At 45.9% G+C, this 14,626-nt stretch overlaps 1 protein-coding gene across 1 annotated transcript; it reads right to left on the bottom strand.

The window, feature by feature from the left end:
• Nucleotides 1-6,176: 6,176 nt before the first annotated feature.
• Nucleotides 6,177-13,540, bottom strand: LOC128690058 (uncharacterized). The gene is made up of 3 exons (XM_070088561.1): nt 13,388-13,540; nt 11,374-11,598; nt 6,177-10,707 (listed from the first exon to the last, which is right to left on the bottom strand). The coding sequence occupies exons 2-3, from the start codon at nt 11,596-11,598 to the stop codon at nt 9,244-9,246; spliced, it is 1,689 nt and encodes a 562-aa protein (XP_069944662.1). The 5' UTR covers nt 13,388-13,540; the 3' UTR covers nt 6,177-9,243.
• Between the last annotated feature and the right edge of the window lie 1,086 nt (nt 13,541-14,626).

Here is a 14,626-nt window from a genome sequence, read left to right as displayed (position 1 = left end):
CAGAAGGTCTGACGACCATCCCAGAAGGTCTGGCGACCATCCCAGAAGGTCTGACGACCATCCCAGAAGGTCTGGCGACCATCCCAGAAGGTCTGACGACCATCCCAGGTCTGACGACCATCCCAGAAGGTCTGGCGACCATCCCAGAAGGTCTGACGACCATCCCAGAAGGTCTGGCGACCATCCCAGAAGGTCTGGCGACCATCCCAGAAGGTCTGACGACCATCCCAGAAGGTCTGGCGACCATCCCAGAAGGTCTGACGACCATCCCAGAAGGTCTGGCGACCATCCCAGGTCTGACGACCATCCCAGAAGGTCTGGCGACCATCCCAGAAGGTCTGACGACCATCCCAGAAGGTCTGGCGACCATCCCAGAAGGTCTGACGACCATCCCAGAAGGTCTGGCGACCATCCCAGAAGGTCTGGCGACCATCCCAGAAGGTCTGGCGACCATCCCAGAAGGTCTGGCGACCATCCCAGAAGGTCTGACGACCATCCCAGAAGGTCTGGCGACCATCCCAGAAGGTCTGACGACCATCCCAGAAGGTCTGGCGACCATCCCAGAAGGTCTGGCGACCATCCCAGAAGGTCTGACGACCATCCCAGAAGGTCTGGCGACCATCCCAGGTGGTCTGGCGACCATCCCAGAAGGTCTGGCGACCATCCCAGAAGGTCTGACGACCATCCCAGAAGGTCTGGCGACCATCCCAGAAGGTCTGGCGACCATCCCAGGTCTATTTACTGCTATATTATACTGCAAGTCAACAGCAAGTCTTCCAAAGATTATCACAGGAGAGCGCTAAACCCGTAGGGATTATGCAGCCCCTCTGTGTGGAGGGAGATGGAAGGGCATTTAGGCTCAATTCTGGGAACTGGAGAGCAGATCCAATTCCCTAGATCAAGAGCCCCTCACCAGCGTCAAGGAACCCCCCTTGAGGTGTACCTTTAAAGAAATATACCGCAACAAGACCTTAACACACACTATAATACACGGCGGTGCGGGTGAAAAAAAAAAAACACTTCATTTACATGTTTTTATTGATTTCATATTTGTGTGAATAAATTTATTTTATACACCGAACGGAAGAAATTTTAGGCGTTTTAGGTCATAAATGAGGGAGAAGATACCAGAAGACAGGTCAGGAGGAGGGACGGGAGAAAGGTAGTAGAATTACTAGTGGTAACATTAGAAATAGTAGTAGAAATAGTAGAAATGTTAACAAGCCACATGTAGAAGGATGGAAAAGCTGGCAACTGCGGCCTCTTAACATGTCAACAAAAGCCTCACTAAGGAACAAAGAAGAGCAGTATTGCGGTCGCCCTGACAGCCCATGCTAGGACAGAGAAATAAAGAAAAATTCAGACGACAGGAAAGGCGAAGGAAATACAGAAGAAAGGTCAGGGGCACAAAGGCAAAGGTCAGGTCATGGCATGAGCGTTGTGAACATCAGAACATTTGACATTGTATTGACACAAGGCTACATCTACTGGGAGAAAACCTGAACTAACATGCTATATTATTATTATTATAATCAAAAAGAAGCGCTAAGCCACAAGGGCTATACAGCGCTGCAGGGTAGGGAAGGAAGCGAGGGTACTGGGTGGCAGAAGGGAGGAGGGATGATCAGTAGGTTACAGAAAACAGCGGGGCAGGAGATAGTACGGGAGTAGAGGGTAGCAAGAGATTGAAGTAGAAAGGGCTGAAGGTATCAGAATTTGTGAAGTAAGTCAGTTGTTGTCAAAAAGTCAATGAGAGAGTCCGGATGAAAGGTGGGTCCATCAGCGAGAAGGGAAGGTAAAGAGAAAGCAGAGGAGCGAAGACGACGACGGAGGTAAATTCTGCGTGCTCGTTGATAAAGTGGGCAGTCCAACAGAATGTGGCTGACTGATAATGGAGCTTGGCAATTCTCACAGAGAGGAGCAGGGCACCTCTCCATGAGATATCCATGAGTAAGACGAGTATGGCCAATGCGAAGACGGGAGAGAGTAGTCTCCCAACCTCGACACTGGTGATAACAAGACGGCCAGTAACCTATACTTGGTTTAATAGATTGAAGTTTGTTGCCGAGCATAGTAGACCAACGGTGTTGCCAACGGGTGTGAAGGTGGGAAGATATTGCAGCAAAATAGTCCGTAAATGGAATACCTCTATATGAAACTGGTAGGTCATGTACTGCTGACTGCGCAGCAGTGTCTGCCTGTTCATTGCCCTGTACGTCAACATGACCAGGGACCCAACAAAAAACAATATCTTTATGCTTGGTAAAGATGTGGCGTAGCCAAAGTTGGATACGGAGGACTAAGGGGTGAGGTGTATCAAATTTCTGTATAGCCTGTAAAGCACTAAGGGAGTCTGAGACAACCACAAATGATGACACAGGCATAGATGCAATACGGATAAGTGCTGCAAGGATGGCATACAATTCAGCAGTAAAAATACTAGCCGAAGATAGTAAATGCCCTCGTACGACGCTGTCCGGAAACACTGCTGCGAATCCTACGCCGTCAGAAGACTTAGAGCCATCTGTGTACACAGCAATGGCATGAGAATGAAAGTGAAAGTGGTCAAGAAAAAGAGAGCGGGAAGCGACCGTAGACAGTTGGGCTTTCGAGCAAGGGAGAGAGAAAGAACAGACTCGAACAGCTGGAACTTCCCAGGGGGGTAGGGAAAAGCGAGATGCTACATGAACACAGAAAGGTGGTAACTGAAGAGAAGACAAGAGCGAATGAAGGCAAAGAGAGAAGGGACGGAGTAAACAGGGGCGGCGAACAAATAAAGAATGTCTACTAATATCAATGACCATTCTATAAATGGAAGGATTGCGGAGATCATGAGAGCGTACATAGTAGCGAAGGCAATGGGCATCACGGCGATCGGATAAGGATGGAACGTTCGCTTCTGCATAGAGGCTCTCGACAGGGGAAGAGCGAAAAGCACCAAGGCATAAACGTAATCCTTGGTGATGAATGGGGTCGAGGCTAGAGAGAGTAGCAGGAGATGCCACTGAATAGATCTGGTCACCATAATCAAGTTTCGATAAAATAAGGGTGGAATGTAGATGAAGGAGGGTTCGACGATCAGCTCCCCATGAAAGATGAGCAAGGGTTTTAAGAAGGTTCAGCCGGCTGTGACAAGTTGCCTTCAGAGAGGTAATGTGAGGTTTCCAGGATAACCTACGATCAAAGAGGAGGCCCAGAAGCTTGACTGTATCACGTTCAGGGATACGGGAGCCATAGAGGTACAAAGGATGATCGGAGATGACAGAGCGTCTAGTGAAAGTAATTTGGTGGGTTTTAGTGCTGGAAAATTTAAACCCACGTGCGGTGGCCCAATTGGAAACACGGTCGACTGCATGCTGGAGAGAAACTGTAATGAGGTGACAGTCAGCGCCTGCACAGGCAATAGCGAAGTCATCAACATAGTGATATGACCAAATATTTGATGGAAGACTAGAGGCCAAATCATTAACAGCAAGGAGAAAAAGTGTTGTGCTCGGAACACATCCCTGGGGGACACCTTCAGCCTGGATAAATCCGGGGAGAGCACATTATTAACCCGAACATGGAAATGCCTGTCAGTTAAAAGGTTCTTAAGGAAGGATGGTAGATTGCCTCGAAGGCCTAAGGAGTGGGCTTGGGCTAAAATATTATACCTCCAAGTTGTCTCATATGCCTTCTCAAGGTCAAAAAATATGGCAATAACTGAGTGGTGATTCGCGAAGGCATTACGAACATACGTATCCAAGCGTAGTAAGGGGTCTATGGTAGAACGGCCCTTACGAAAGCCATATTGACGAGTGGAGAGACTGTTGTGTGTCTCTAAATACCACACTAAACGTCTATTTACTAGGCGTTCCATCACTTTGCAAACTGCACTGGTAAGAGTAATGGGACGATAGTGGGAGGTTTCATGTCCCGTAGTGCCTGGTTTGCGGAAAGGGAGAACAATGGCGAATTTCCACAGCTGTGGAAGAACTCCTTGTGACCAAATAAGATTGTAAAGGCGTAATAGGACTGCAAGGGCTGAGTGATGTAAATGTTGTAGCATACGAATATGAATGTCGTCGGGCCCAGCTGCCGATGATCGGCAAGCTGAGAGTGTTGCCTCCAGTTCTTGAAGTGTAAAAGGCACATTATACTGTTCTTCTCTGAGAGAAGAAAAGTCCAAGGGTGCTAACTCTCTGGCAGACTTTGAGGAAAGAAATGAGGGGCATAGATGGAGTCCCTGAGAAATACGGACCAGATGATTGCCAATTTCATTGGCAACATCTAGTGGGTTTGCTATTTCAACACCAGCAACCCGCAGAACAGGAGCCGGGTCAGGAGAATATTTACCACTCAGTTTTCGTACTTTTTTCCAGACTGCACTCATAGAGGAAGCAGAGGTGATGGAGACATAATCTCGCCAACAAGTGCGTTTAGCGTCACGGATGACACGGCGAGCGATCGCACGCTTCTGCTTAAAATCAAGAAGTCTCTCTGTGGTTCTATTGTACTGGTACCTGCCCCATGTAGCGCGTTTCAAACGTACTGCACGAGCACAAGCAGGAGACCACCAAGGCACGCATTTCTGAGAATGCCTGCCCGAAGTTTGGGGTATAGAATGAGAAGCTGCGGTTAAGAATAAAACTAAGAATTAATTAAGAATAAAACTAAGTCTGCCCGAAATGCCTAGCCATGCTAAGCGTTCTAGTGGTACACTCTGTAATCACTATTTTACTACATGTAAACCACACAATAACCAAATTTCTGTAAACTCAGCATTGTAATCCTTATAGAGAATAAACTTTGAATTTGAATTTGAAGAGGCAGAAACCTGGGAGGTGGCAGAAGAGGAAGAAGCTTGGGAGGGAACAGGGGAGGAAGGTACAGTACAAGGAGGAGGGTGAACCTCTACACTTGTAACAGAGCCAGTGAGAGGGGGAGAACCAGGTACAGAGACAGGGAAGGTAAAATGAGGAGGTGGAAGATGGGTAGGAGGTGTTAACGGACCTTTTTTTGACTTTTGAGAAGTAGAGGGACGATTGGGAGGAGGTGTCATACGAGATCTCGTCGCTACTGAGGCTTGCGAGAGAGAACACGAAGAAGCGAGATCAGACCGAGGCGTTGAAGTAGGGACGTCTGAGCTAAGGACAACAAAAGAACTAGATACAGGAGTGACTATGGGAGAGGTAACCACAGAGGTGGGTGCAGATGGGATACCAGAAGTGGGGGGACGTTTTGAAACATGGGAATAAGAAACACGAGGTAGTCTCCCTTGAAGGCGGAGATGAGAAACTGCCATGGCATAAGGGAGACCTTCTGCCTCTTTGAGGTAACGGATTTCCCGCTCGTTTAAGTAGACTTGACAACGGCGAGAGTACGAAGGGTGAGCCTCATGACAATTAAGGCAAGAGGGAGGTCGATTGCAAGACGCATTAGAATGGTCATCGTCACCACAGACTGGGCATTCGGCGATAGATCTGAAATATTTCGCTGGATGGCCAAATCGCCAGCAATTTCTACACTGTTGCGGTGTAGGGATCACCTTTCGAACTTGTAACCGATGTCCTGCTACATAAACTGAGGATGGGAGTTCACGGCTGTCAAAAGTTAAGCGAGCCACATTGCTAGGGTATCATCTCCGCCCGCGGGCAGGAAGAACGTAAGTGTCTACCTTGAGGATTGGGAGATATTGGAGTTCCAGCTGTTCAAGAATGTCAGTGCCACATGTCTGGAAATTTTGTTGAACTATGGTATGGGGCAGAATGACGGTACCACTACAAGAATTGAGGGAATGATGTTTTTCAATAGTGACAGGAACAGTATCGATATGGGAAAGACGAGAAAGCTCATGAGCCTGGGTAGCATTCTGTATGGTGATGATGCACATACCGCTCTTAAGAGCATGAAAAGAAATATCTTTACCAACATGGCGTAGGAATGCCTTGCCAATACTGTGGTCAGAAAGATAGGCAGTAGAGGAAGTCAGTCGTAAAGTGAAGAATTTAGTCCATTGTGCAGTCTGAAACAGTGTGGAAAGGTAGTGAAGGACGTGTCGATCTTTTCTGAGAAGAACGAGAAGGTGGAGAAGTATCATCAGCAGGTAATTGTCATTGGCATTTAGGCGTGGGACCAGAGTTGGTCCAACGTGGAACGGGTCGGCGATTCGAAAATTGCCACACCGTAGAGGGAGAGGCCGGAAGCATAGTCAGAGGAGAGCGAAGGTCAGATAAATCGAAGGAGTCAGTCGAGGCCTCAGTACCTGAAGCGGGTGAGGAAACAGCACCGGCAAGAGGTACAGAGGCATGAGGAGTGTCCGAAGAGTGGTCCAAAGACGAGGCGGGGTCAGAACAGGGTGCGGTATCAAGAAGGGGCCCGGGGGTAGCAGGTTCATGGACTAGGGCTGCCATGGTTAGGTTACTTCTTTCTTTTTGTTTTTAAGAAAAAAAAAAGAAAAAAGAAAATAAAAAAAAGAATAAAAAAAGGGGGGACCGGGGAGGGATAGTTCCTAGGAGGAATGAAAGGGCCAGAAATCTCCCTCCGTGCCCAAGAGGACCTCAGCACCGCAAGTAGCGCAGATGCAGCATGGAACCCGTGCCATACCCTACCCATCATGCCAGTAAACCGGTAATCCAGGATAGCAACCTCACATCTGCCGAGCTACCTCGGTGGACAAAAGAGAGGGCGGCCGGAAATCCGCCACAAAGCATACCTCCTTCGGCCACCACCCCCGGAATCCGAAAGGTGGCTTCCAGAGATACACCCGTCGCCCGAGAGACACCCAAAGCCACCCTCCGGGATACCGGAGAGGGATCGGGACATCCCCAGGCAATCCAGATTCCACGGCAAACTACGCCACCGCCAAGAACCTCAACGGAATGGGATGGACCCCGGTACCCTTTCCCCTACCTAGGAACTAGCGTGCCTGTGGAAAAAAAAAAAAAAAAAAAAAAAACCAAAGGCCAAAAAGGAAGGGCAAAAGGGAGGGGTGGGGAGGAGGAGGAGGAAAGGAAAAAGGGAAGGATGGGGAGGATGGGATAGGGAACGGGGGATTGGGGGGTAATTAGGTTCGGTCTGAGGAAGGAGACCAACAGGTCTAATTCCTCAGACCAAGAGCCTCTTCACCACGCCAAGGAGCCCCCCTTGAAGAGGACTAACATGCTATACAAGGGCTGATTTAAAAGACTACATCTGTGAAGGCAAGACGAAGAATAGTGTGTTAGCATAGGACCAATTTATATGATGGCTATGACTTCTCACACTGCAGAAAATAGCATTGTTAGTGTCACCAAAGTGAAAAATCTGATTTTTCTCTTTTTTGCAGATACTTTTTCGTGAAATATCAAAAGACGTTCATTGTTGCCAAAACAATGAAGAGAGAAGGAAGAGGAAGAGATGCAGTGCACCTCGGAAGTATCAAGTCTGAACTGTATTACTACAAAGTTTATTAATTAAGAGAAATACAAGTTTGATATCTAGAGGACGGAGTTGTTAATGTTTGGTAGACTGAACAGATAGTAAAGGCAAATTACAGAAGCTTTTCCATGAGAAGTGTGTTAGTAAAGACCAAACCTCATTTAGCCTACGAGTAGGCAGAGTTTAAAAAAATGGGAAGATAGCCAAGGCGAAAGAATTAATGAAGAATAGAATTCTCATCAAAGTCCAGAATCTGCAAGTCATAGATGAGATAGAAATAAGAACACTTTACTTGACAGTAGCAGCATGATAAGAAAAGTACAGAATGTGAAGGTAACTGTACAGGGGTTTCCCCTAGACAAACGTCACAGAGCAGTAGACAAACATCAAGGAAATGAAGCAACGAGTCATGCTCATTTCAGAACTTGACAGATGGAACAAGACTGAGGGCATAAGAGAGCAAAGACATCTACACAGAGAAGCTAGAGAGGATATAACTAAAAAAAAACGCTAAACCACAAGGGCTATACAGCGACTCGATAGTAAGAACAATAATTCGAAGAACGCGGCAAGAAAAAGGCAGTGAGAGCCCATAATACCAAGGATTTGAGAACAGCGGCTACCTTAGAAGGGAAAAAAATGAATCTACACAAAAACGAAGAATAAGAAAAACAGTACTAAAGAGATAAAAATGAAATAACCTTTCGTTTTCCTTCACCCTGAGACAGCCGAGATGAAGAGAAATGCGAATAAAGACTCGACGTCTTAGCATCTTGCAAGTTTGATGTGGCCATATACGGTCAGTTGAAGCTTTGAGAGCGGAGGAGAGCATGAGAGAGACAAGAAGAGACACTAAGCCAGCCAGAAGGGAAGAGAATGAGGAGAGAGGGAGGGACGTGAGAAAATGATGAAAATTAGAGGAACGCCAGGTTTGAGTTTTAGGAAGACCAGAGAAATAGAGAAATACAGAAACTTTACAATATCAGATCCAGAGATTAAAGAGTGCGGAGTTTAATCTTCCTTTGATGGGATCATGAGACTTAGTGGGAAGTGTGTGACTCACCAGGTGACAAGCACCACGAGTGGAAAGCCATGTTAGTAGAGACGGGAATGAAGGTGTGGGGGGTTCGTGAGAATGAAGGTAGTGGTTCGTGGGAACGAAGGTAGGGGTTAGTGGGTACATGGCGTATACTTCCCATTTCCCATATTTTATGTTCTATTTTTGTATTAATTGCGATGTTTATCAGTGTCAGTTTGTACCAGCTATGATGTTTTTCCTGTATGGTAAGAGATATATAATCAGCGATGGAAAGTGAGGAAAAAATCTATGCAGGGACATGACGGTGTCCCTCATTTTTGAAACCCATTTCAGTCACCAGATGCCAGGGACATTATAAGAGCGAAGCTAGTGAAAGGAGTCACGAGAATTAATCAGGTCACATGAGGACCAGAAGAAGTACAACAAAGACAGACCAAAACATAGAAATTCAAGTTGATGTTGGGAGACTGAGGATCAGTAACTCTCAGTAAAGGAGAATTTGGATCAAGGATTGTTAGAGAAAAGACTGTACTTTGTTCTACAATGTAGAATTCAGATGCGAATTAAGGGGAGCAGCGTCGAGAACACAGGTAAGAATGTTGCAAAGCTCACTGAGATGAGGAAGAAAGAGCAGGTTGACAGGAAAGCATCTTTCACTTGGGACTTAGTGTAGAAACTTCTTTTTAATAACAAAAATAATTTAATAGGGAGTGCGCGTGTTTGTTTCTCTGACTGTGTTGTCCTTTAGAAAAAAATGAAGTTAAAGAGTAGAATTAACCACCAAGACCATGAAAAAATCTTAAAGTTCAGAATAAGGTACTCAGCTGTAAGTTATCACTGGTAGAGTTAATCTGCAAGTTACCTTCCACATCATGTTCATAAAACATCTTGGAAAGAGAACGTTTGGGTTTCTTACTAGGAACTACAGTAACCCTAGTGGAAGCTTTCTGGAAAAGTTTGGAGTTATCTCTGGATACTAATTTCTTGGCAGATTTCCTGAAAGACCGAATCAAGAAAGTGGGTCTTGGGGATGCGGACGTGCCATGGGTGCGATGTGACGTGCTGGGGTTGTAAGACCCGAGACAAGTGGAGGGCGGGGCAGTGGAGGGTTGTGGAAGTGTCCCAGGGTTGCAAGACACTCCGAGAGGCGTAGCCGGTTGTGATGGTAGCATATGCTGTTCAGTAGACTCAGGAGACCGTCGACGAAGTGTGTCTGGGTTGGATGTAAGAGTTGTGTGTTCCTGGTGCTGGGCAAGGGTACTTGATCTTATCAAGACTGGCAAAGGTTCAGGAAGGACCCTAGTCTCATTTTCCAAAATATATTTGATTTTTGGTGTGGACTCAGTTTGGCTGCTGTCAGTGCAACTGGTACTCTCGTGAGGTAATGTTATCTCATTTTGTGTGTGTTGGTAGAAAGATTTGCCTTCGATGTTTTCGTTCTTGTACTTGTCATGTGTGGGAACGCTGTTCTGATGGTTGCCATATGCACGACAGCGAGGATATGTCTGGTTGAAGATCTCTTCTTCACAACTGTAAGCAAGCAAAGGTTGACTTCTGCGCCAATTCTGGGGAAACGACCGGGAACTCTCTCTACCGAAATCTATCTCGAAGTGCATGGAGAGGTAGCCAGGGTACTTAGCGTCGTAAAGAAAGAGACCACAGCCAACAACCGTGAGCACAAGACCCATGATCGCCGTCAGCCACCAAGATAATCCAAAATGCAGCTCCATTTCTTTTCCACCCACCATCAACTTGGATGGGATGTGTGACCTGACGCAGATGACGTACGTGAGAGAGGAGAAAGCCATAAGCATCCCTGTGAGCATGAGTGGACAGGCAGTCATCTCTGGAGCTATGATGAACAGTATCACCCACACCGCCCACACATACATGGCGGCCAGCAGTAAACAGGAAGATATTAACCCTGCTTCTTTAAGACCATCACCTAGAGTACCACGCCAGGCCATGCCCTCGCCACCCAACTCAGCCGTCAAGCTCAGCAGTCCCCAAGGCCAGCCCTCCCTCAGTGCTGTCCTGTGAGCTTGCACTAGGTCCGGCCGAGTGGTCCAAGTAACCCTCTCGTTCAGAGTAAAATTATCCGTGATGTATGTGAGATTGACGTGCGAGAGGCCCGCTAACATGCCCAGGGTGCCAGTGATGGGTGGCCGCAGGGGACCCACAATCATCGTAGTCTCAGTTCTCCCAACCAACCACCATGACGACCCAAACACCACCGTCAGGATGAAGCCACTGAGGAAGCAAAGCAATACCTGCAAAATGATAAAGTGCATTAGTATATCTGCGAAAATATTTGCTAAGTTTGTAGTAGTATAATAAGTAGAAGGATCAAGCCTATACTACTACAGTCAGTGAATAACCGCCACAGGGTTAACAAGAAAATGTATCCACGAAGTTGTTTATAATGGTCAATTCTCACAATATACACATGTATGCAGTACTAATATAAATACGTATTGCATTTTTTATATTCACGGGAAGCGCTAAACCCGTAAGGGTTATTTACTGATACACGGCAGAGGTTAAAGTTAGTAGAGAAGGGGTGGACATACTTTTTTTTTTTTTTACCCACGCAGCAGGTACTTTATTGTGTAAATCGTATCCATCTTAAAGAAGCAAGAGCATATGGATAGATACTCAAAAGGTCTTGAAACCAAGCCCCACAGGGGCTTACCGGGACTACACTAGTATTAATTTATAAATTATAAATCATACATGTTAAGGGTGAAAGGCTTATGTCTACAAGGGTAAATACTCGTGCAGTTTATTAAAGGTTGGAAGTTTTTGACTTTACAATACACTTAGACATGAAAGGTCTAAAAGAGCTTTTGACGAAAGAGTTAATACAACCAGTAGCTACAACAGATTTAGAGAATTGCAATGGCGAGACTAAACATAGCACTGGCGAAAACACTCACCACTGAGAAGGAACTCCAGTGCTTCTTCCTGGAGGAAAGCAGCAGCAGGAAGAAGGGAATGACGGGGACGAGGAAGACTATGATGCTGAGGGTGGTGTGGACGTGCCAGGTGAAGGAAGGATAGGGCATCTTCTGGACGGGATAGTACGTAGGTCCTCCTCTGTCCCGAGCCATTGAGAACCACCACCACCACATGGAACTATCTGCTGAAGCCTCCATGTTCATCTTGGGAAACGGGAAAAAAAAGTTTAAAATTTACAATGTGTTTGGACCAAGAGGTCAGGGCCAGGGCCAACATGGCACTCTGAGGTGTCTGGGTAAACTGAACCGGGATACCTGACCAAGATTATAATTCAGGGAAAAAGCACTAAGCCCACAGAGGTCATAAAGCGCTTGGGGGAATGGGAGAGACTAAGGCTCGATTCGAGGGAGCTGGTACCTCCAGTTTTCTTAATCAAGATCAATTCACCGGCATTAATGCATCTCCCTCCCTTTAAGATTCCTTACACACGCAGCAGCGTGTGTAAGGAATCTAACACTTAACCGGGCATATAACTCGATACCCTTTGTTTTTTTGAACTGATTAATAAACAATGGGTACTTACAGTATATTATTAAAATCAAAACTGAGTGCTAGATTTACCAGGGGCATACATCGCTGCACTTACACTATAAAAGTAATCTAAAAGGCTGCATAGGACGCAACTTATGTTACGTTTAAGAGGCCCTAGAAATTCAAAAATCAAAATAGGTTATAAATATAGGAAAGGTGGGACTTAAAGACTGAGGCCCATCATATTGTGAGTTTGTAAGCACTCAGGGGTCATACAACGTTTGGAGGAATGTGAAGTATTCCGAGTTGATCCGAGGAAGGTAAGAGTCCAATTCCTTGGATCAATAGCCTCTCATCAAGGCACCTCCCCACTCGATTGCCACTAGCAGGAGCTATCGTCATATAAATCTATTCTAAACAATGTATTTATGATGTCAAGGATTATTTCATAGCAAGAAATGTTGCTTCCATTTGTTATTAACGTAATCAATCAACAGTTAAATTGCCTAAGTCAGATGAGAGGAAGGAAAAAATGTTTGAAACAAGACTTAACATATCTGCTTGTTAAGACGTGTGACTGGTTCATTACCTTTGTAACTTGTTCAGCTAGCAAAACTTTGGGGCTCCAGTCCCTGGACCCATTATGTACCTCTGTAATCTTGTTGACTACCGCCCACAGGATGGGTATGGGGTGAATAATAAACATATTAAACTAAAGTAAAGCACCAGCCCTGTCTTAAGACCGGCACAGATAAATATCTCGAAAATAAAATATTCATTATTTATAAAAATTAAGAGTACGTAGGTATACGTAGAAGTATAAACTGGCTGTGCAGAATAAAACTTTTACGTTTGCTCTAAACAAGAGCTTTTCTGATCTGTTTAGAGCAGAAGATGCAACATCCCCCCAATGAAAAGCAGGGGTGTCACTAGCACGTTAAGAGACCATACAATAAGTGTCAGGGCCCGAGACTGTTCAACTGCCTCCCAGCATACATAAGGGGGATTACCAACAGACCCCTGGCAGTCTTCAAGCTGGCACTGGACAAGCACCTAAAGTCGGTTCCTGACCAGTCGGGCTGTGGCTCGTACGTTGGTTTGCGTGCAGCCAGCAGCAACAGCCTGGTTGATCAGGCTGATCCACCAGGAGGCCTGGTCACAGACCGGGCCGCGGGGGCGTTGACCCCCGGAACTCTCTCCAGGTAAATGAAAGTTTAATTTTCACATGGTATCTTTTCATCATATTTGTAGTAGCCTTGCCTCCCGTACCATGTCTATGTAGCATTTCTAGTCAGTTTGTAAAGGACAAATTTCTCACAGCTCAGTGCCTGGCCGAGATCTCTTATGATATTATACTGCAAAAAACATAGTGAAAGCATCCTTGAAGCTGGCATGTATTGCTACTATAAATGTGCTTGTTGCTCCTGCAATGCATGCAACATGCAAGGAAGAATGCCATACCTCAAAATCCCTAATTTCCGCAGCTTGGTAACACACACTTCCTTCTTGCTGCTGCAGCAGCCACAGGTAAATACACAATATCTCTTGGAACTTGAAGCATTTTCTTAAAGTTGTTTGAGGTCTCACATACACGGTCTCAGATTCAAGTTCACATTCTTATTTTCCCAGAACTAGAGAAAAACATTCACTGCTAAATATGGGAATGAGAGCAATATGTGACTGAGCTCAGACTGTTCATGATATATTGTAATTATTATGAAGAAGGGTTTAATCTGTAGCGGTCATATAGCACCTGGGAAAAATGGAAGAAAATCAGGTTTGAGCTCAGGAAGTGGCCTCGTAGGTCTTATTCTCTGCATTAATTAAAAGCCCTTTCATAATAATAATAACTTTATTTCTACAAGTACATGTACAAGGTATACAGGCCTAGTTGACATCAGTGATATACTACCACATAGAAAGCCGATTGTTATGCAGAGGCTAGTGTAGCGTCTATTAAGCTTAACCTTCGTAACTTGTTCAGCTCTCAGAACTTTGGGGCCCAGTCCCCTCAAGGGAAGTTCGTTGATGCCGGTGAGGGGCTCTTGATCTAGGGAATTGGATCTGTGCTCTGGTTCCCTGAATTGAGTCTGAATACCTTCCATCCCCCCCCCACATGCGCTGTATAATCCTACGGGTTTAGCGCTCCCCCATGATTATAATAATTTGGGGCCCAGTCCCTGGACCCATTATGTACCTCTGTAATCTTTTGACTACCGTCCACAGGATGGGTATGGGGTGCATAAAGATATTTTAAACTAACTCACTAACTTATTACCTGGAGTTTACCTGGAGAGAGTTCCGGGGGTCAACGCCCCCGCGGCCCGGTCTGTGACCAGGCCTCCTGGTGGATCAGAGCCTGATCAACCAGGCTGTTGCTGCTGGCTGCACGCAAACCAACGTACGAGCCACAGCCCGGCTGATCCGGAACTGACTTTAGGTGCTTGTCCAGTGCCAGCTTGAAGACTGCCAGGGGTCTGTTGGTAATCCCCCTTATGTGTGCTGGGAGGCAATTGAACAGTCTTGGGCCCCTGACACTTATTGTATGGTCTCTTAACGTGCTAGTGACACCCCTGCTTTTCATTGGGGGGATGGTGCATCGTCTGCCAAGTCTTTTGCTTTCGTAGTGAGTGATTTTCGTGTGCAAGTTCGGTACTAGTCCCTCTAGGATTTTCCAGGTGTATATAATCATGTATCTCT

Source organism: Cherax quadricarinatus, chromosome 25, assembly GCF_038502225.1.
Source record: "Cherax quadricarinatus isolate ZL_2023a chromosome 25, ASM3850222v1, whole genome shotgun sequence".
NCBI classification, from domain to species: domain Eukaryota; kingdom Metazoa; phylum Arthropoda; class Malacostraca; order Decapoda; family Parastacidae; genus Cherax; species Cherax quadricarinatus.
Note: the sequence above shows the minus strand (reverse complement) of the source record. Positions and strands in the feature narration are given on the sequence as shown.

Coding starts and splice junctions, on each gene's coding strand:
- LOC128690058 (XM_070088561.1), bottom strand. CDS start 11,598: ATGAACATGGAGGCTTCAGCAGATAGTTCCATGTGGTGGTGGTGGTTC. Junction 10,708..11,373: donor ACTGGAGTTCCTTCTCAGTG/GTGAGTGTTTTC, acceptor ATCATTTTGCAG/GTATTGCTTTGCTTCCTCAG.